The 19612-nt window shown below is 34.5% G+C and overlaps 3 protein-coding genes across 3 annotated transcripts; 2 read left to right on the top strand and 1 right to left on the bottom strand.

Moving 5' to 3' along the window:
* The first annotated feature begins 645 nt into the window (after positions 1 to 645).
* Positions 646 to 7162, top strand: LOC131635462 (ABC transporter A family member 7-like). Its single transcript, XM_058906081.1, has 18 exons — positions 646 to 872; positions 942 to 1266; positions 1366 to 1445; positions 1529 to 1724; positions 1949 to 2065; positions 2147 to 2271; positions 2419 to 2577; positions 2896 to 3058; positions 3139 to 3264; positions 3376 to 3459; positions 3582 to 3943; positions 5116 to 5316; positions 5524 to 5633; positions 5729 to 5813; positions 5894 to 6022; positions 6131 to 6236; positions 6347 to 6435; positions 6538 to 7162. Exons 1-18 carry the CDS (start codon positions 807 to 809, stop codon positions 6835 to 6837), a joined length of 2823 nt encoding a protein of 940 aa, XP_058762064.1. The 5' UTR covers positions 646 to 806; the 3' UTR covers positions 6838 to 7162.
* Positions 7163 to 8404: 1242 nt separating this feature from the next.
* LOC131604924 (uncharacterized) lies at positions 8405 to 10318 on the top strand. Its single transcript, XM_058877341.1, has 5 exons — positions 8405 to 8615; positions 8708 to 8757; positions 9098 to 9221; positions 9318 to 9416; positions 9547 to 10318. Exons 1-5 carry the CDS (start codon positions 8417 to 8419, stop codon positions 10164 to 10166), a joined length of 1092 nt encoding a protein of 363 aa, XP_058733324.1. The 5' UTR covers positions 8405 to 8416; the 3' UTR covers positions 10167 to 10318.
* A 6024-nt stretch (positions 10319 to 16342) lies between these two features.
* Positions 16343 to 19305, bottom strand: LOC131635454 (probable serine/threonine-protein kinase PBL3). The gene is made up of 6 exons (XM_058906073.1): positions 19052 to 19305; positions 18409 to 18746; positions 17894 to 18029; positions 17683 to 17819; positions 17159 to 17282; positions 16343 to 16953 (listed from the first exon to the last, which is right to left on the bottom strand). The coding sequence occupies exons 1-6, from the start codon at positions 19113 to 19115 to the stop codon at positions 16535 to 16537; spliced, it is 1218 nt and encodes a 405-aa protein (XP_058762056.1). The 5' UTR covers positions 19116 to 19305; the 3' UTR covers positions 16343 to 16534.
* Positions 19306 to 19612: the final 307 nt, after the last annotated feature.

The following is a 19612-nucleotide window of genomic DNA, read 5'->3' as shown; positions in this document are numbered from 1 at the left end:
AGAATTATTACACTAATCAAATCGAAACAAAACAATATATCAAATATGTCACACAAAAAATATTTGTATCATATATAAATCAATCACTCATATTTATATCACTTATGGATGACCGAAATATCCCAAATTCACTATATAAACTTGGAATTCTAAAACATAGACAACATTGAACATCCAAATTATCCAAATTATACACAATAATACCAATATTTAATTTTTTATTATTTAATTTATTCTATAGGTTTAATTAAACTAAAATAAAAAGTACATAATACAAATAATGCAAAACATAATGCCAATATTTAATCTAGATGTGTAGAAAGAGGTAATAGGTCTTAGGTTAAACTTTGGAATGGGAAAAGGAAGTTTGAAAAGAAAAATCTCTTAAGCTAAACATTTGTAAGAAGGTGAATTCTTACCTCTTATCCCTCTCAAGTCTCTTTTATCAAAAAGACAAAGAGATCTTTCCTTATAAACTCCCTTCTCTCTTTCGAAAGATCAATCTTAGCCTAGGATGAATGAATACCTATTTTATAAATTATTCAATCCCAATTGTATCTCTCATAAATTACTAAAATATTAACTAATTTAAGAAAAATATTACATTTTATTATTTTAGAGATTTCTTAACGTATAAGCATTGTATAGTTGTGGAATAATAGTTACTACTTCCTCTAGATAATTTTACCATAGACACTAATCGTACTTTTCGCGGTAAGAGTGTTCGCGTTGTCTGAAAACAAACAACATAACAAGTGCTGCTTGTGTCATATGTGTCAGTGTCTCCGACGAACAATCACAAAAACATGGCAATTCCTTCCACCTTCTCGACTCAAGCAAACGCGCTTCTCAGAAAGAACTTAACCTTCCAGGTACTACTTTACTAAATCAACATTTACCTTCTTCCATGCCATAACATAACACTTTTTTTGCTTTTGAAGAAACGCAACAAGAAGACAAACATTCGTCTGATTCTATTCCCGTTCATGCTCTGCGTTTTTCTGTTTCTCCTCCAACCTTTAATCGACAAACAATTCGATAAACCCCAATTCAAATGCGGTTGCGTTTGTACCAACGATGGCGCAACGTGTAACGACTCAGAGAAGCTTTGTGGAGTCGAGTATTCTGATCAGATACAAGTTTTAGCTTGTGCTGTTCCTAATCCACCGGAATGGCCTCCTCTCTTGCAACTTCCGGCCGGAAAGGCGTGGTATCCGCCTGTTTATACCATGCTCTTCACAGCTGAGAATCACTCCTTTGGACAGAGTATAACTTGCTTTTAATTAGTTATTATTATGTTTCAATTTTCAATTGCTGATTAATGTTTTGATAATTTTACTTTCACATTGTCTTTTGTTTGCACAGTTGTGTCTGATAATATGTTTCCGAGTACATTAACTATGGATTACTCTGATATCATGGCTAGTTTGGCATCAAATATGCTGGTCAGTTTTTTTTTTGTTGTTGTTGTTGTTATAACTTTGTGTATTAAGTTGTTATTGGTGGTGAAACTGTGAAAATGATATAGGGATCTGAGGCGAAGCCGGAGAGCAACAATTTTCTTGAACCTGCATTCACTTCGGATCTTCCCCTTTATTATGTGCAAACTAAGTGCCCTCAGGACGGCCTTATATTCACACCAATTTACTCGATAGGAGGAACTGATGCGCAGCAGTATATGGAAACATTTCCATACATGATAGCAGACTTTCACATGAATAAAGGTATGGAATTACCTTCTAATGGCAATATATAATGCCGTGCGTGCATGCATACAACTGTTTTATGATGGAAATTGACAATCCAATGTGCCTTTTTTTATGTTTCCGATAGCTGTGTAGACTAAGCATATCCTAGATGTGTTTATCTCACAATGTGTCTTTATGGATGTGCAATGTTTGACAAAGACTGTGTCGTTAATGGTTGAATTTATTTCTCCTTGACGTAGAAATTGGATGTGCTGACGGTATAAACTTATGGCGTACCAGTTCTTCCGAGATCAACAATGAGTTATATGAAGGTCATGAAAGAAATTACCCAGAGCGGGTCAATGCAATATTTTCAGGTACTTTTATCATTATGTTTCAGTATACATAATGTGTGGAAAATAATACTCATGTTTCTATATTGTTTTGACGTTTGACAGCTTTTGATTTTCTAAATTCAAATGGGAATGGATTCAATGTTACTGTATGGTACAAGTCAACCTACAAGGGTCTCACTAATTTTGGTCCTCCTGCATTGTTGCGAATTCCTCGTTCTGTAAATTTGGTATATATCTAAAACTTGTTTAATGATTGCATCCTCCTTGCCGCTGTTATTCTAAAATCCCTTTTGTATACATAACAACTACAACAACCAACCCTTTGAATCTTGGAAAATAATAGTGACTGATAACAAGCATTGTTATGCATGCAGGTATCAAATGCCTACCTGCAATTTCTGCGTGGACCTGGTACCAAAATGTTATTTGAGTTTGTAAAGGAAATGCCAAAATCTGAGACCCCAATTAGGATTGAGGTAGCTTCTCTCCTCGGCGGTCTGTTCTTTACATGGGTCGTCCTGCAACTCTTTCCAGTAAGTGCAGAAATATCTGAATGAATTTGACAGAACTGAGAGGACAGTACTTACATTGTATTGCAGAATAGATAGCTATTGGCCAATTTTGAAATTTGAAATAGCTGTCGTATTCTTACCTATGTCTAAATCAGCTTTATATGTCTTTAAAGATTATGTAAGTATACATTCGTTTTGTATTTTCTTCTTACGAAACAATAAATGACTCAGTTTTAAAGTCAACAATTGCATCTAACATCGAACGCAAACACAATAGAATAGATTTTTTAGTGTATTTATCTGTTCAACATGAGTAAGCTCTATATGCATTTAATGTAGATTGTTCTGACATCTCTGGTTTATGAGAAGCAACAAAAATTAAGAATCATGATGAAAATGCATGGTCTTGGTGATGGGCCATATTGGATGATTACATATGGTTATTTTCTTGCCTTATCAGTGATCTACATGTTGTGTTTTGTGACATTTGGCTCAGTATTAGGTAAGAATATAACCATTAACTGTTTGTTCTCGACATTTTTCTGTTCTATCTTAATCTGATGTTGCTGACTTCATTTTCAGGACTAAAATTCTTTACCTTGAATGACTACAGCATCCAATTCGTGTTTTATTTCATCTATATAAACTTACAAATTTCATTGGCATTTCTGTTGGCTTCCTTTTTCTCAAGTGTTAAGACTGCTACAGGTTTATTGATAGCTATTTCAAGTTGTTTACAGTAAAGAGTGTGTTAATATTGTTGATAGCTACTTCAAGTTCTCAGATCTCATTACTGACTTGTATTTATAATATTTGCAGTAACCGCGTATATAGGTGTCTTTGGAACCGGGCTATTATCCGGGTTTCTTTTTCAATTCTTTATTCAAGATTCCTCATTTCCTAGTAAGTTATATGACTGAAGAATTATACATAAATTTCACATCAGTCTCCTTTATATGTATCACATGCCTCTGTTGGCAGCTTCAAACCTTCTACCTTGCTGATTTCCTATGCAATTTATGCAGGAGGATGGATCATTTTTATGGAGTTGTATCCCGGGTTTGCTTTATATCGTGGGTTGTATGAGTTTGCACAGTCTGCCATCAGTGGCAGTAATGTAGGGACTGATGGTATGCGGTGGCATGATCTGAGTGATAACGCCAATGGCATGAAAGAGGTCTTAATAATCATGTTTTCTGAGTGGATAGTAGTGCTTTTTGTTGCTTATTACATCGATCAAGTGTTTTCGACAGGAAGTGGAAAAAGTCCACTTTTCTTCTTGAAAGGATTTCAGAAAAAACCTCTTTCGCCAGGTAAGACGCTCAGTATTCAGAGGCAGGCATCAAAAGTTTTGGCGGTGGTGGAGAAACCAGATGTCATCCAAGAGGTTAGCTTTATATTTATGATTGTTGAATAAGTGAAATCTATTATATATTCACCTTATTATGGATAAAGAAATTAAGATTCCTAATGTCTATCAAGGGAGTGCATTTCACCTACTACTGGTTTTAGAAAGTAATATCACCATGCCACTTCAGTGACATGTATTAATGTGGTTTACAAAACATCAATGTCTTAATACAACTAAGGAGAACTTTAATTAGGCATGGGTTCTACTTCAGAATCAAATCACTTTTGGGTTGGTCTTACTCACCCTGCAAAGCCGGCTTAGAAGATGCAGAGTGTTCAAACTTTATAAGCACTACTTAGGTAATATTTTGTTAAATGGGCTTGGATCTCACCCCAAAAGTTAACTCAATGGATGAGGTTGTCCAAACGTATTTATACATCCAGTAGCTCAGAAACCTAAGCAAATATGGGACTCCAACACAAGTTCACCTATGCCAGAGTCTAATTCCCACATTGTAATCTTTAACCTGATTCTCATACCATATTAAGAGTCCCACATTGGACGTTACATTGTCTGAACATATGTTTAGAAGTTTGGGCAATCCTCACCTTACAAGCCGGTTTTGTAAGGTTGAGTTAAACCCAACCCAAATTCTAAGATGATATCAGAGCCTAGTTTAAGATTCGTTGGGCCACACCCTATCAGGTTTTCTCTATCGAGTCATCCACCATTTATGTCCACCCACCAAATCCCATAGTGTTGGGCGTGAATGTGTTTGTTAAGAGCCCCTCATCCAACAATTTATGATCTGGACATACGTTTATAAGTGTAGGCAATTCTTACGGCCGGTTTTGTAAGACTCAACCACAATTCTATAGGAAGTATGAGATTAAACTCACCCCTCCATATTCAACACATGTTGGATGTTGCAATAACGGCAGCCCAAATGTAGCATTCAAGAGGCTAGCAATGGACTGCAACAATGGCAGAATTTCCCACACAATCTTTTTCTATTTTGAACACCAGTTTTTCATTATAAAAAACTTTAACACCAAAGAATGAGTCTTACTTCAATAAAGCAACTCCAGTAGGGTTCTTGAAGTAGATTTTTAGTTTTAAGAACTAGTTCTTAAAATATTTGGCATTGGAGATGAATGAATTGGTTTGGCAACATAATGCATGAAATGATTTCTTCTTTTTGTCTTTAGAGGGAAAAGGTGGAGCAGCTGCTACTTGAACCAACCATTGATCATGCAATTGTTTGTGACAACCTAAAAAAAGTATATCCAGGAAGAGATGGAAATCCAGAGAAATTTGCAGTGAGAGAATTGTCCCTTGCTGTGCCTAGAGGGGAATGCTTCGGTATGCTTGGTCCTAATGGGGCTGGGAAGACTTCTTTTATCAGTATGGTCAGTTAAAAGTTGATTTGTTCAATATATTCAGACCTATGATACATATGTGTTTGGTCCGTGCATATAAGAATGTACGGACCTCTAATACATATGCTCATTTCAGTTTGCTACGCAATTCTATTATAATTCAACGGATAATATTTTTATCCTTTGAATGGTTTTCTCCTTAGTTTATAAATCTAATTAGCTAATGTGTGCTTATAGATGATTGGTCTCACTAAGCCAACATCTGGTGCGGCATATGTTCAAGGCCTGGACATAAAAACTCACATGGATGGAATATATACTAGCATGGGAGTTTGCCCACAGCATGAGTAAGTAGAAATTTCTTCCTGTGTTTATGTTTTTCCTGAAACCCAATTTGTATCAATTGGAACAGTTTCTAAACTTATTTGTCATGATATTATAGCTTGCTGTGGGAAAGCTTGACAGGTAGAGAGCACCTACTTTTTTATGGCCGGCTTAAAAATCTTAAAGGTCCAGTCTTGACTCAAGTAAGTTCATTCCACATGAATTCTTGTGCGATAAATAGGTGTTTTATGTTAACTAATTATCTTCCATTCTATTGTTACAGGCAGTAGAAGAATCTTTGAAGAGTTTAAACCTTTTTCATGGAGGGGTTGCTGATAAACAAGCTGGAAAGTACAGTGGAGGGATGAAAAGGAGGCTTAGTGTTGCAATTTCAATGATTGGGGACCCCAAAGTTTGTTTTTCTTTTCAACCCAATTTGATCATTTTTTTTCCTTTTCATTTTTTAAATAAAAAAGAAGATTCAACTTTTCTTATTCTGTACATGCTAATTTAAATTTAGGTTGTTTATATGGATGAGCCGGGTACTGGACTAGACCCTGCTACAAGGAAATGCCTATGGAATGTTATCAGGCTTGCGAAACGGGATCGTGCAATCATTCTGACCAGTATTCTACCACTCTTTCATGGACTTATTAGCAATATATTATGCTTGTTCGTTTATGCTTTAAATATATTAGCCTGTCAATAAATCTTGTTTTTTTTTTTTTCCTTTCAGCACATTCTATGGAAGAGGCAGAGGCGTTATGTGATCGATTAGGAATATTTGTAAATGGTAGCTTGCAGTGCATTGGAAATCCAAAAGAGGTGCATTCGACCGTTTTTTTTCAAATTACTGCCAAGTAGAAAGTGCAAACTATCATGTATAATTTGACTTTTTTATGCCTACTTTTGTTGTTTATGTCATAGCTGAAAGCGAGATACGGAGGAATCTATGTGTTCACAATGACAACATCTTCCGATCACGAGAAGGATGTGGAGAACATTGTGCAACAGCTCACCCCAAATGCCAACAAGATATACCATATCTCTGGCACTCAAAAATTTGAGCTTCCAAAAGAGGATGTTAAAATAGCGAATGTATTCCAAGCTGTTGAAGTTGCAAAAAAGAACTTCACTGTTTTTGCATGGGGTTTAGCTGACACTACATTAGAAGATGTCTTTATTAAGGTTGCACGTGAGGCTCATGCATTTGATACCTTATCATAATATTTACACAGTATCTAAGTTCGAAACAAATTAGAAAAGTATCTTAGAAACAAAAGAGGGTACATAGAAAGACTTGTAGCTTCACCTTCAGCAATAGGAAGACACTGTGCAATTGAAGATGTTTGAAGCACCACCACATTTGCAACTTCCAAAGGAAACAACATGTGAAATGCACTACTATTCCAACATTTTGAATTGGGTAGCCACAAGTAAAGAAAAATCTTCCACGCTTTATAAGATTTGTATATCTGTTAAATATGGATCGGCTGAGGTTCGAATATTGGTTTGTTTGTTTATAAAAACTAGCGTGCATTTGGGCTGTCAATATGCCGGTTCTTTTAATTATACTAATCCGGTTAAATTATACACGGAAATGATCATTGTACTTCATTCACTTTTCTCAAACTTTTTGCAAATTTGAAAATATCCTTTTTGCGGAGTTTGAAATCTAGACGCACCATATACTACAAAAGATTCAAAATTCACTTAAAACACATAATTATATTCGAATTTTGTAATTTAGATGCACCAATTATGTATGAATATTTTGTCTTTAAAAAAGAATAAAGAAAATTTGAATGAATTTTTTTTAAACAAAAATATAGTATTGGTGGATATTTATTTACAACTATAGGTAGATATCTAAAAATCCATTAATTAGTATTCTGTGAATGCGGACACTTTTATGATATTTATATAGAGTAGCCAATAACTAAAGAGTAAAGGCTATCATATTCCATGAATATTCATTGTCAACAAATTTAATTTTTTTTCTGGTGCTATCATTAATGTCACATGGATTATTTTGGTTTAATTGGAAAACTATCCATGCATACCTTTGCATAGACTAATCATTTAAAGTGAAGAGGACAAAAATAGAATGTCACATGTTGCATACATAGCTGATTTGAGCTTGAATCTCTAGAATGTCGCATGAATTATCAATTAATCAATTCACTTTAAATTAATTTTCGTTGTAAAATCAAACACACTCTTAAAATGAGGGAAACAAAGTTCCTAAAAATTATAAGAGAAATGCTAAGAAGTGTCCTTAGGACACTAATTAAGTGATTAAAATGGTAAATTTTTTAAAAAATTAATTTTTATAAAAAATATTATTTTTATTTATTATGCTTAAAGAGTGCACTGAAAATACTCGTTAGCAAGATCCAAATTATAATTGATCCTTATGTTAATGTCCTTTGATGATCGGTTGGCAGAATGAGTTGTTAACCACAAAAATAAAACAAAATACTAATATTATTATTAACATGCTGTCAAGAAACTCTTACGTTGTAACAAAGTTGAACCGGTCAAAACATAGAAATAGTTTGAAAAATATGTCTATTTTTGGGTATATATATTCTATCAAATGATTTAGAAAAAGAAAAAGGTAAAAATCCTGAAATTATCCACCGTGGCAATGACGCATATGCCCTAACAACTTTATACAAATCCAAAACTTATCCAATAATAACGTTAAACGCTGATTTGGAATTTAATCCGAATTTTGTGGGTCCCATTTTCTCTGCTATTCTTTCTCTATTTATTTCTATTTTCATGTTTTGTGTTCATTTCAATGAAAGAGTTTGAGAAACATTTTTCAATAATGTCTAAAGCATCCTTGTTGTGTTGTGCCCTATTGGGGCTTATGGTTTTTGTTCATGCAAAGGAAAATACAAAGATTGCATTTTATGAATTGAAGAGAGGGGATTTGAGGCTTAATTTGACAAATTATGGTGCTTCAATTGTATCTGTTTTTGTACCTGATAAACATGGTTTGTTTGGTTTTTGTTTCATTTCAATTCTGAATTTGAATTTTATTTGTTCTAATCTCCTACATTAACATTTTTTTGATTCAATTTTATAGGGAAATTAGCTGATATTGTTCTTGGCTATGATTCAATTGAGTCCTATGAGGTATGATCCATTCATTGTTTTATCTTTTAATTTGACAAATTGAAATGAAGATTTACCCTATCCCTTTGATTTTAGTTTTAACTGATTTAGGTTATGATTTTTAACAAAGAAAATAATGCATTTATGAAATTTAATGAAAAGTTACCAAAAATCTGAAATGTGTTTATTGTTATATATGCACCAGAAAAACGACACCGATTGACACGGAATAATTTGAAAAAATGAATAACTAGTATTGGTATTGGTTGACACGGACACACCTTTTCTCAAAGGTATGAGTGCTAAAGAGGTTGTTATAGTGACATTAATACATGAAATGAAATGTTGAAATTTGTTGCAGACTGATACATGTTACTTTGGTGCTCTTATTGGGCGAGTAGCAAATAGGATTGGAGGAGCTCAATTCACTTTGGATGGTAAAACATACAAATTGCCAGCTAATGATCATGGGAACACACTCCATGGTAAGTTTCTGATAATGATTTCTAATTATATGCTTGCAATGATTCATTATTATGTACCATTTTCTGATTGATCATTATTGAGTGATGAAACTGCAGGTGGAACGAAAGGGTTTGGTGATAATGTATGGACAGTAGATACTCATAAGGAAGATAGTCATATCACATTTGTCTACAACAGTTCTGATGGCGAACAAGGTTCGTAATTTGATCATTCATGAAGTTTTTCAAAAGGTTCTTGAATGCAATTTGCAATATGAAATTAAGGTTATTTATTATGTTGCCGCGTCTACGTTTTTGTATGATTTTCTTTGTGAAAACTTGACAGGTTTTCCTGGAAAACTTGAGGTAAGTGTGACTTACATGTTAATTGAAAAACACATATTGGGTGTGAAAATGACTGCAAAGCCAATAGACAAACCGACACCAGTAAATCTCGCACAACATACATATTGGAACCTAAGAGGACACGACAGTGGCGACATTCTATCACACACCGTTCAAATCTTTGGTTCAAACATCACACCAGTAGACGATAAACTCATCCCGACAGGCAAACTCCAACCTGTGAACAACACACCGTACGATTTCCTTACACCAAAAGAAGTTGGAAGTCGAATTAACGATCTTCCTGGTTTGTACGACATTAACTACGCGTTGGACAAGAATGGTCAGAGTCACTTGAGCAAAGATGTTGTGGTGAGAGATCCTGTCTCAGGGAGGAAAATGGAGTTATGGTCAAACCAAGTTGGGTTGCAATACTATACTAGTGGTATGTTGGGTGATACTAAAGGAAAGAATGGAGCTACATATCACAAATATGGTGGTATTGCTTTGGAGACACAGGGTTATCCGGATTCAGTGAATTTGCCTAACTTTCCATCTCAGATTGTGAAGCCTGGAGAGACTTACAAGCATATCATGGTTTATAGATTTACAGCTAGCTAGATTTATTTCTGAATCTTTTTCTTACATTTGGCATACCCTAAACAATGAAGATACTTCACTTCTGTTAACCGATATCCTTTTCACGCAACTACAACTATGTATCTATATATTTGGTGCGCGAATTAACCAGTATACGACATACTTTTATGCAATGTAGCAAGTTCATGATTAGATGAATGAAATGAGTATTAAAATGAAAGAAAATGTTCAAAGTCATATAAATTTTTATGAACAAAGCAAGAATTTTCTTTCTTCTCTATCTTTATCCAAGTTACTAAAAATGAAAAAGTGAAGAAAGAGGGAGAGTGATGCGTGTCAAGTGGAGTTCTAAGAGATTTTTGGGTGTTATATTTTATCTGTTTCAACTTTCAACTCTTGGAATCAAAAGGTATAGAGAGGTAACTAATTGCACTTAAAGTCTTCTTGACTATTGTCTTTAGTTTTTTTATTTTAATTTGTCAAGAGAAAAAATTTAGTGATCTGAATTCAAACCCATAATTTCTCTTAAGTTATATACAATTAAACCAATAAGATGTAACACCGATGACCTATAATATGTTGATCATGGGAGAGAACCTCATCTACATGGAAGTTATGATTTCATCGGGTTCCATACGAAAGAGTTCACACTAATATGTTAATTTTAGATTGTTTGATGCCTTCAGTTCGCCCATTGAGAACTTGAAGTGTGTCCCACACTGTCTTAGCCGTTTTACAATGTGAAGTCAAGAAATACACATTAGCACTCAAGGCAAAAATTAGTATATTTCTATCTTGCGAATCATAAGAGACTTTCTTAGATTCTTCATCATTTTAGCATTTGGGTTTTTTTAAATCGAAATGCCATCGACTGATACTTTGTGAGACAAAAGGACCGTCCTTGGTAGCAATCCAAAGTTTTTTATTTACTGACATCAACATCAAATGTACATGCATGCATTCTTTCCAATATGTGTAATGTTCTCCCTTGAATATGAGAACTCTATTATACCTCATTTCATATAATCCTTATCTATATTCACAACTTTTCAAGTCGTGAGACGTGTTCAAAAGACCAGCTTTTGCTGCCAATTGTTTGGTTGAATATGGACGTAGAATGGTCTAAAGGAGGGGGGTTGAATAAACGTTTCCCCAATAAAATGGTTTTCAAAAAGTTTTTTGAAATCGAAGTTAAAAATGTGTGGGAACGAAAATTTAAAAGTGCTTTACAAAAGGAATTAATCAATTGAATTAATGTACAAATGAGTTCAATAATAATAGAATTAATTAATTAATCAACAACATTGTAATTTGATCTAAATAATATGTTTAAATAGAATTTGATTAATTGATATAATAATCTACAATTACAAATTTCAAGAATAATTCTTCAAAAAGAAATGTTCAGCACACAAGATCTAATACAAACCCAAACTTAAACATTAATTCACTATAAACAATAAAACCTAACAACATGCAATTTTAGAAAGTGATTTAAACCTAAGTACATGAAAATCCATACATGAATTAAAAGAGATTCATATAGAAAAATGTACGATGTGAATTAAAAGAGATGATATGTGTGTGTGTGTGTGCGTGCGTGTGTGTGTGTGTAGAGATAGATAGAGAGAATTAGGGTTTCACTTTTTGATTTAAGCCATGACTTGAATCATGTGATTTGAGTCAAGCCAATTCATGTCTCAAGTCACATATCCTAAAAGGAATTCCGAAACTGAGAGGTCATTCATGATTTAAGTCAAACAAAACTATGATTCGTACAAGGTGCCTTTAAGTTAGGCAAAACCTTGAACTAAATCAAGCCTTTTAACGCTAAAGTTCATATTTTTGTCTTACTCATGATTTGATTCAAGCAAATTTATGACTCGAGTCATGCTTGTATGAAAATCTTGTATCAAGTCTCTAAATTCTGATCAAAGCCACATATATGTAAAAGTGAGTTGAACAATAAATTTCAATGTGAAAATCATTCAAAATTAATTCTGCAGGAAGAAGTTACAAATTCTAGCTTCAAGTAGAATCAAATTTTGAGGCAGAATAAATTCTACTTTTGATGAATGAAACACCTCAAAATCACATAGAATCAATTCTACATCTCTAGAATTAATTTTGGATCTTCCAAAAGTGGAATCAAACATACACTTATTCTATTAACAATTTCTATACGGTCTTATGAAATTTGTATGAGCTTCTTCGACTTGATAACTAAGCTAAGGATCAATCCGCTCAAGATGACCTAACATATAAAATATTTCATATAGGATACTCGAGATACATTATTATGATCTCCACTTTTACTACACTCATAAGAAATTATGAACTAACTTGGGCGTTGAAGTGTTATCCTTGTAGTTTCAGCCCGCGCCGCTGCATGAGAGATCAGCACCACCGATTCAATATTCATCACCATTGATATTCACCTAATTTTGGTTCTAGAATGGAACAATCGCACTGTTTGTGGGAATTTACTCCTAATTCTCGCAAAATTTCACAAGTAGATCATTCTCGGTCAAATATTAGATCTCTACCAGAATCGAGAAAGAAAGATAATCAATAAATTCCTCGATATAAGGAGATCAGTTAGACACTATGATTTTATTCTATCGTATTTGATTAACATTGATGAGAGCCACAATACAGATAAATCTGCCAGCGATCCATCATCGAAACACTTCTCACAAATGCCAAGAGATTCCAAGCTGCAGAACAAGGATCGAGTTGCGCTAGGAAGTTCGATAAATGAGGAGAGATGGAGAACCTCAAGTGCAGAGGTACCGATAGTTTTAGTAGTCTCTCTTGCCGGAGAAACACCTACGAGATACCTTACAGACAGTGGATCTCACGTAACAAGTTATGTTCCAATGGATCCGAGCAATTGAATCTCCAACAATCAGATCTAAATACATATGATGCAAGAGATCCACGAACCTTTGATAAATACCTTCAGATGACTCAAGCTAGGCTTCACACTAAACCAACATTCTTCTGGCGTAATTCTTTCTAACTTCTTTGTCGGACATCTGTTTAAAATGTATGTTATCGTCGACAAAACATCACCCCAAAACTCTTTAGATAAATGCTTGCCTTTCAACATACTATTCACCATATTCATGATGGTTCAATTCTTCCTTTCTGCAGTTCCATTCTGCTGTGGAGTGTAGGGTGGCACCACCTCATGCACAATCCATTCTTTTCACATAATATGTCGAAGTCTTTCGACACATATTCTCCGCCACCACCAGTTCTTTGAATCTTAAGCTTTCACCCACTTTACCTTTCTACCATATATTTGAACTTGGCAAATACCTCGATCACTTCACTTTTCTTCTTGATCAGGTAAGTCCATAGTTTTCGATTGAAATCATCTATGAATATGATAAAGTATTTGTTACCTTTATTCGACTCCACCTGGATTAGACCACATACATCAGAGCATATGACTTCAAAGATTGCCTTCGACTTGCTTCCTGCATCCTTGCTGAAGTTATTCTTGTGCGGCTTCGCCTACACACATTCCTCACACATTTCTCTTGGAATGTATATTTCTGATAATTCTGAAACCATATTTCTTATTTTCAACTCTCTGATGTCATTGAAGTTGAGATAGTGTCATATCCATTCATCTCCTCTAACTGCAGTTGCTAGGCACTTATGCTCCATCACATTAAGTTCAATCGTGAAGCTTCTATTCTGAGACATGGGAGCCTTCAAGATTACCTTTCCACTTGAGTCTACAACTTTCATCATCTTGTCTTCAATTGATACTTTGTAGTTTTTTTCGACCAATTGCACAATGCTGAGCAAATTTCTCTTCCTTCCTGGTATGTACAACACATTGAAAATTACTGACCTTTTTGTCATCTTTCTACATAATCATAACATCTCTAATACCTTTATGTGCTAGAGTATTGTCATTGGCAAATGTCACCATGTTCTTCATCGAGGGTTTTATGTTGACAAACTAATCTTTCCTTCCAGACATGTGTGATGAACATCCCGAATCTAAGTACCATTGGTCCTTGAATCTCTCTTCATCTCTTGTTATGACCACCAGCATCATCTCTTCTTCTTCTTCATGTTTTGCAAATTTTACATTACTTTCTTGATTCTTATGCTTTTCAGGACAATCACTAGAATAGTGACCATAATTCTGACAATTGAAACACTGAATGTGACTTTTGTCAAGCTTTCGACCACCATCTATTTCTCTACTTGCAACACCACCTCTTTGGTTTCTTTGGTATGAGAATTTTCTCTGATTCGACCAGTTTCCTTCTTGTTGATTTTGACCAGTTGAATTGTTGTAGCCTCATCTACCTTTGTTGTCATTCCAACTTCCTTTGCCTTTCTTTTCTTTCTTTTACTAACTGAGCCTGCAAAGCTACATCGCTATTCGACTTTCATGGAGCTCTTTCTGTCATTCTTTGTTCATGTGATTCAAGCGTTGTTTGAAGCTCTTCTTTTGTCAATTTTGATAAATCTTTCGATTCTTCAATGGCTACCACTATGTGGTCGAACTTAGGAACCAAAGATCTCAAGATCTTTGCAATAACTAATCTTGATGTCAACACCTCTCCACATGCCTTGATTTGATTCACCAGTTTCATAACCCTAGTGGAGAAATCAGTTATGCTTTCACTTTCTTCCATCTGAAGCAATTCATACGTTCTTTTGTGAGTTTGTAATCTCACCTCTTTCACCTTTTCTCCACCACCAAAAAACTTTTCAAGAATCTCCCAAACTTCTTTTGCAAATTCTACATCACTAACTTTTTCAAAATTATCTAGACTCAGACATTGATGAATTATAAAGGGAGCTTTATAATTCTTCTTCGGTTCTTTGTGTGCAGCTTCTTGTTCATCCGTTGTGTTTCTGCAAGCGGTTCTAACACTTCTTTCACAAGATCCCAAAGATCTTGACAACATAACACAACTTTCATCTGGTTGCACCAATTCTCATACTTATCTAATTTCAGAATTGGAAGACTCTCTGGAAAATGGCCATTCGGATGATTCATTGTCATCGTGATTTTCTTGCCTTGAATCGTTCAACCAGAGCTCTAGATACTAGATGTTGAAATTAAACTCAAATCTTTGAGTAATTTCTTATCGCTACACAATGACAATGAAAAAAACAAGAACGAAAATTTTGGGAAGAAAGGTGAATTAGGGTTTGAAAAAATAAGAGGAGGAAGAAGAATATTTTCTGCAGAGTTTCTCTCTGTCCATAAACGGTGGAAAATCTTATTCATTTTGCAACTGCAAAATTATGTGAATGTAAGTGTATACAAAATAGGGGTTACTCCCTATATTTATAGTTTTAGGTTGCTTTCTCCCTAAGTCAAAGCCCAAAACATAAAAACCCAAAATACTTATTTTGGTCTCAAAGTCGAAATCCTGTGTGAAGCAACCTGATTCGACACTTCGACATCTAATACAACTAAACATAAATTAAACTATTTCGACACAACCTTCCTTCTGTCGAGCAACCTGCTTCGACACAACGAATTACAATTTAAAAAAAAACCTACTACCAAATGACTTGTTTGCCTCCCATTCTCAAACTAACAAAGCAAAATAATTTTTGAAAAATCATCAAACTTATCCAAAAGAAAAACTAGTGTATGACATTTAACTTAGTGTATGATTTATTCTCTCTAGAATTAACTATAATAAGTTAAATTAACTAATTACACATACATTATGTCTGTTACAAAAAGATGTTTTGAGCTTCAATATATTAATGCACACAAATGTTGAACATTTGAATTTTGAAGAAGACTATGATCTTCTCCCTACATCCTGAATAAATAAGAAAAACAGTCTGAAGAACTTGTTTTCCTTAATTAACTCCACTTTATGGAGAGAATAACATAGTTTTCTTCTAGTGTTCAATGAAATGTAACCATACTCTTCTCCTCCCCTCGCCAATCTTGCATGTGAGAAGCAGAAACTCTGCCACATCACAAATATCACAAATATCTTGCAGTATTTCACTCTGTTCTGTTATTTCCTCATGCAAAAATAGGTGACAGAGAATGTGAGATAGTATACTCGAATCATTTGCATTTAGCATACAACTAAACTGAAATTCTTTTCATTAATCTTATATCTCGGTCAACATGTTATTAGAATACTATTATGATATTGAATGTTGATGGCACCGCAAAAGCTAAAATGTCTAAGATAATAATTTAATGTTTGTCAATATCTTTCAATGATCAAAGGTATACATAGAGAGAAAGTATATTAAGAATTCACAAAACTCTGTCATGAAGGCTAACGCTATCACCTAACAAAACCAAGAAAAAGCAAGGGGATATCCAGAGGTATACATAGAGAGAAAATAAACCTGCGTTACATTGTCCTCTTTTACATCTGTTTGTACGTACGCACGAGTATTTCACTAGTTTTTGCTTCATACTCTCTCTCTCTTATTGGACTTGAGATTGGTTTCACCTCTAATCTAGAAGGACTAGCTGAATGTCTGATGACAGGCAATTGTTCCAACGTTGCCAAAACCTCAGACATTTGTGGTCTAAACTTGGCCTCACTAATACACTGTAATGCAAGAATTGCAGCTGTATAAGCTGCCCTTTGTGGATACTGCCCTTCTAATCTTGTGTCCATAATCCGAAACAATTTCCTTCTATCGCCTAAATATGGCCGCGCCCAATCTACCAGATTATGTTCCACTCCTGATTTTGTTTTATCGACCGCATTTCGCCCTGATAGTAGTTCTAATAGCACAACTCCAAAGCTATAGACATCGCACCTTGTTGTTAGCCGACCTGATCAAAAAATTTTGTCATTACATTTGCAAGACGAAACACCATTTAACTATCTTGTATGACAAGACACCATTTGTGTATACATGGAAAATGTAAATGCTAGAATCTATAAGGTAAAAGCATTGAAAACGAGGTACCTGATAAAAAACCGTTTTTTTATGAACCGAAAAGCATTATATATGTAGGTTTAAAAAAATATTCCAACCTGTAGCAATATATTCAGGAGCAGCATAGCCTTGAGTTCCCAGAACTTGAGTAGAAACATGAGAACGATCGCCAGTAGGCCCTGCTTTGGCCAATCCAAAGTCTGAGAGTTTCGCATTAAATTCCTGCGTTAGTAATTAAACACATTTAGATACCAGATTGTTAGAAAATATTAAAGTTTACATGAACATTTAATCAGTAAATTTGAAGTCCACTGATTCGTTTGTTTTGTCTTAACCCTCCGGTTCTCAGGAGAAGGGAAACCTAGTAATCCAAAATTCGATCAGGAGATAGGTAAAGCCTAGTCAATGATTGTTCAAGTGAGAATTCTAACTCAAGTACTCCAGAGCGGAAACCACTGATCGGTAAACTTAGTATGCATTTTATTTTAAATGCTTTGAAAAATGAAAAAGGGATAGGAAAAAAATAGATAAGAGATAAAGAAGATACAGCGAAAAGAAGTTTATACCAACATATTTTGCAAGAAATTTCACAGTAGCATGGCATTGCTTATACTCAACATACCGAGTCTAATAAAATATTAGAAGCCTTGAAATCACGGTAGATAATTTGTTGATTAGAGTCGTGTAGAAAAGTGAGACCTCGAGCAGCACCAGTTGCTACTTTGATTCTTGTTGCCCAAGGAAGTAGTTGTGCTCCTTCTGCAATTAACAGTTCCTTAGTTATTACTGCACAAATCAGAAACTTATACAACCTACTAAAGGCATCAACGTACTGCGAAATAGATGATCTTCCAAGCTTCCATTAGGCATGAACTCATAGACCAGAAGCCTGTTATCTCCATCTAGGCAATATCCAGTAAGTTTGACAAGATTTGGATGATGAAGTTGGCCAAGATAATTGAGTTCAGACTGTCAATAAAAAAAATATATAAGTATATATAATTCACGAAAAATGAAACACGCGCCGTCAATATAAAATCATTCCACACTGACAAAGAATAACATCAGAGCCGTCTTTAAAGGTGTGCAAGGCAGGCTACTGCACAGTGCCCAAAATTTGTCACACAATTAAACAGTGGCTTAATAAGGCCTCATAAAATATTGTCATGGTTACATCATGGTTAAATAGGGTATGCATTTGTTTTTCCATAGTTAAACTGTGACTAACGTACGCATAACCTCCAAAAACTTGAGACGCCTCTGAATCACATAACTAGTAATGTTTAAAAACTGTGAAACATAATGTGACAAATTAAAGAGTTGTGGTTGATTGTAATGACAAACCTACCAGCCACTCCTTATGGCCTTGAAAACCTTCCGGCTTAAGCTTCTTGACAGCAACAGCAGTTCCAGCAGCAGGCTTTGCAGCTTTACGCGATCGATCGTCAATCCAGCCTTTATAAACATAACCGAATCCTCCTTGTCCGATTAAACTATCATTACTGAAGTTTTTAGTTGCATTCCTAAGATCCTTAAATGTGAAGGCTTTTAAATGAGGAGAAGAAAGTATGTCCCCTTCCGATCTCGGAGTTGGTAGAACTAGAATCTCAGGTTTACCTCCTTCACTGTTTCCATGTACTGCTGCACCACTTGATTTAACTAACAATTGAGTGCTTCTAAGAGGAGCTTTTGTAACATACCAGAGACATGATAAAAGATCGATTAAGTTCGAGAAAACGGTTTATGCATTACAAATTATTAAAAGCAGACACAATTAATCACAATCATTTTCTTCATCATAGATAACAAACACCAAGGCATTAATTATATTAAAGAATTAATCTATGAAACACAGACACCAGAAACACGACGCAGACACATTCACGCCAGACACAATCTTCAAAATATTGCTATTGAATTGCATGCAAACATGGATTGAAAAACACATACATGAAATATAATATATGTAATAGGGTGAGAAGAAAAAGTACCAGAATTGGGTTGGGAGGTGAGAGGGACATCAACCTTGGAACGACTTCCAAAGCAATTTCCCATCAAAGGAACCACCAACCAACCCGTTTTTGAGAATCTAACAAGAAAAAACTATGTAAGAATATCGCATAATTCTCGACATGAAAAATGCAACGTGAGACCTTCAAAGGTGTTGTTTTTTGTGATTCTATTGCAACAATGTCCTTCTCCCACGTTTCCAGAGAAGAACACCTTGCCTTCTATTGTTTTTACGCATAATAATAAACCAGAAACATTTCTCACAAACACTAAATATTTTACAAAATACTTTTTTTTTATGGGCTACATATGAATTATATTAAAATTAAGTGGTTTTATAAATCATTTAATAATTTGAATAATAATATCCTTTTATATTATAGAATATTTAAAATGTCACTAATTTCAATTTTTTAACATATATAATTTTTTGCTTGGAAACTTTGGCTCACTTCAACCTTTAAGATAATAGCTTCAAGTATTATCTTATCTTATTTTGTCCCACAAATTATGATTTCTTGTATTATCAAGGTCGGCCCAAC

This window comes from Vicia villosa, linkage group LG1, assembly GCF_029867415.1.
Source record: "Vicia villosa cultivar HV-30 ecotype Madison, WI linkage group LG1, Vvil1.0, whole genome shotgun sequence".
Classification (NCBI taxonomy): Eukaryota; Viridiplantae; Streptophyta; class Magnoliopsida; order Fabales; family Fabaceae; genus Vicia; species Vicia villosa.
Note: the sequence above shows the minus strand (reverse complement) of the source record. Positions and strands in the feature narration are given on the sequence as shown.

What these genes read in the sequence shown, in the direction of transcription:
- LOC131604924 (XM_058877341.1), top strand. Translation starts at nt 8,417, where the DNA reads ATGAAAGAGTTTGAGAAACATTTTTCAATAATGTCTAAAGCATCCTTG. An exon ending in TTTTGTACCTGATAAACATG is followed by an intron (nt 8,616 to 8,707) that starts GTTTGTTTGGTT and finishes TCAATTTTATAG; the next exon opens with GGAAATTAGCTGATATTGTT. An exon ending in ATTCAATTGAGTCCTATGAG is followed by an intron (nt 8,758 to 9,097) that starts GTATGATCCATT and finishes AATTTGTTGCAG; the next exon opens with ACTGATACATGTTACTTTGG.
- LOC131635462 (XM_058906081.1), top strand. Translation starts at nt 807, where the DNA reads ATGGCAATTCCTTCCACCTTCTCGACTCAAGCAAACGCGCTTCTCAGA. An exon ending in GGTCAATGCAATATTTTCAG is followed by an intron (nt 2,066 to 2,146) that starts GTACTTTTATCA and finishes GACGTTTGACAG; the next exon opens with CTTTTGATTTTCTAAATTCA. An exon ending in AAGGTCCAGTCTTGACTCAA is followed by an intron (nt 5,814 to 5,893) that starts GTAAGTTCATTC and finishes CTATTGTTACAG; the next exon opens with GCAGTAGAAGAATCTTTGAA.
- LOC131635454 (XM_058906073.1), bottom strand. Translation starts at nt 19,115, where the DNA reads ATGGGAAATTGCTTTGGAAGTCGTTCCAAGGTTGATGTCCCTCTCACC. An exon ending in AAGGCCATAAGGAGTGGCTG is followed by an intron (nt 18,030 to 18,408) that starts GTAGGTTTGTCA and finishes TTTTATTGACAG; the next exon opens with TCTGAACTCAATTATCTTGG. An exon ending in TCCTGAATATATTGCTACAG is followed by an intron (nt 16,954 to 17,158) that starts GTTGGAATATTT and finishes TTTTTTGATCAG; the next exon opens with GTCGGCTAACAACAAGGTGC.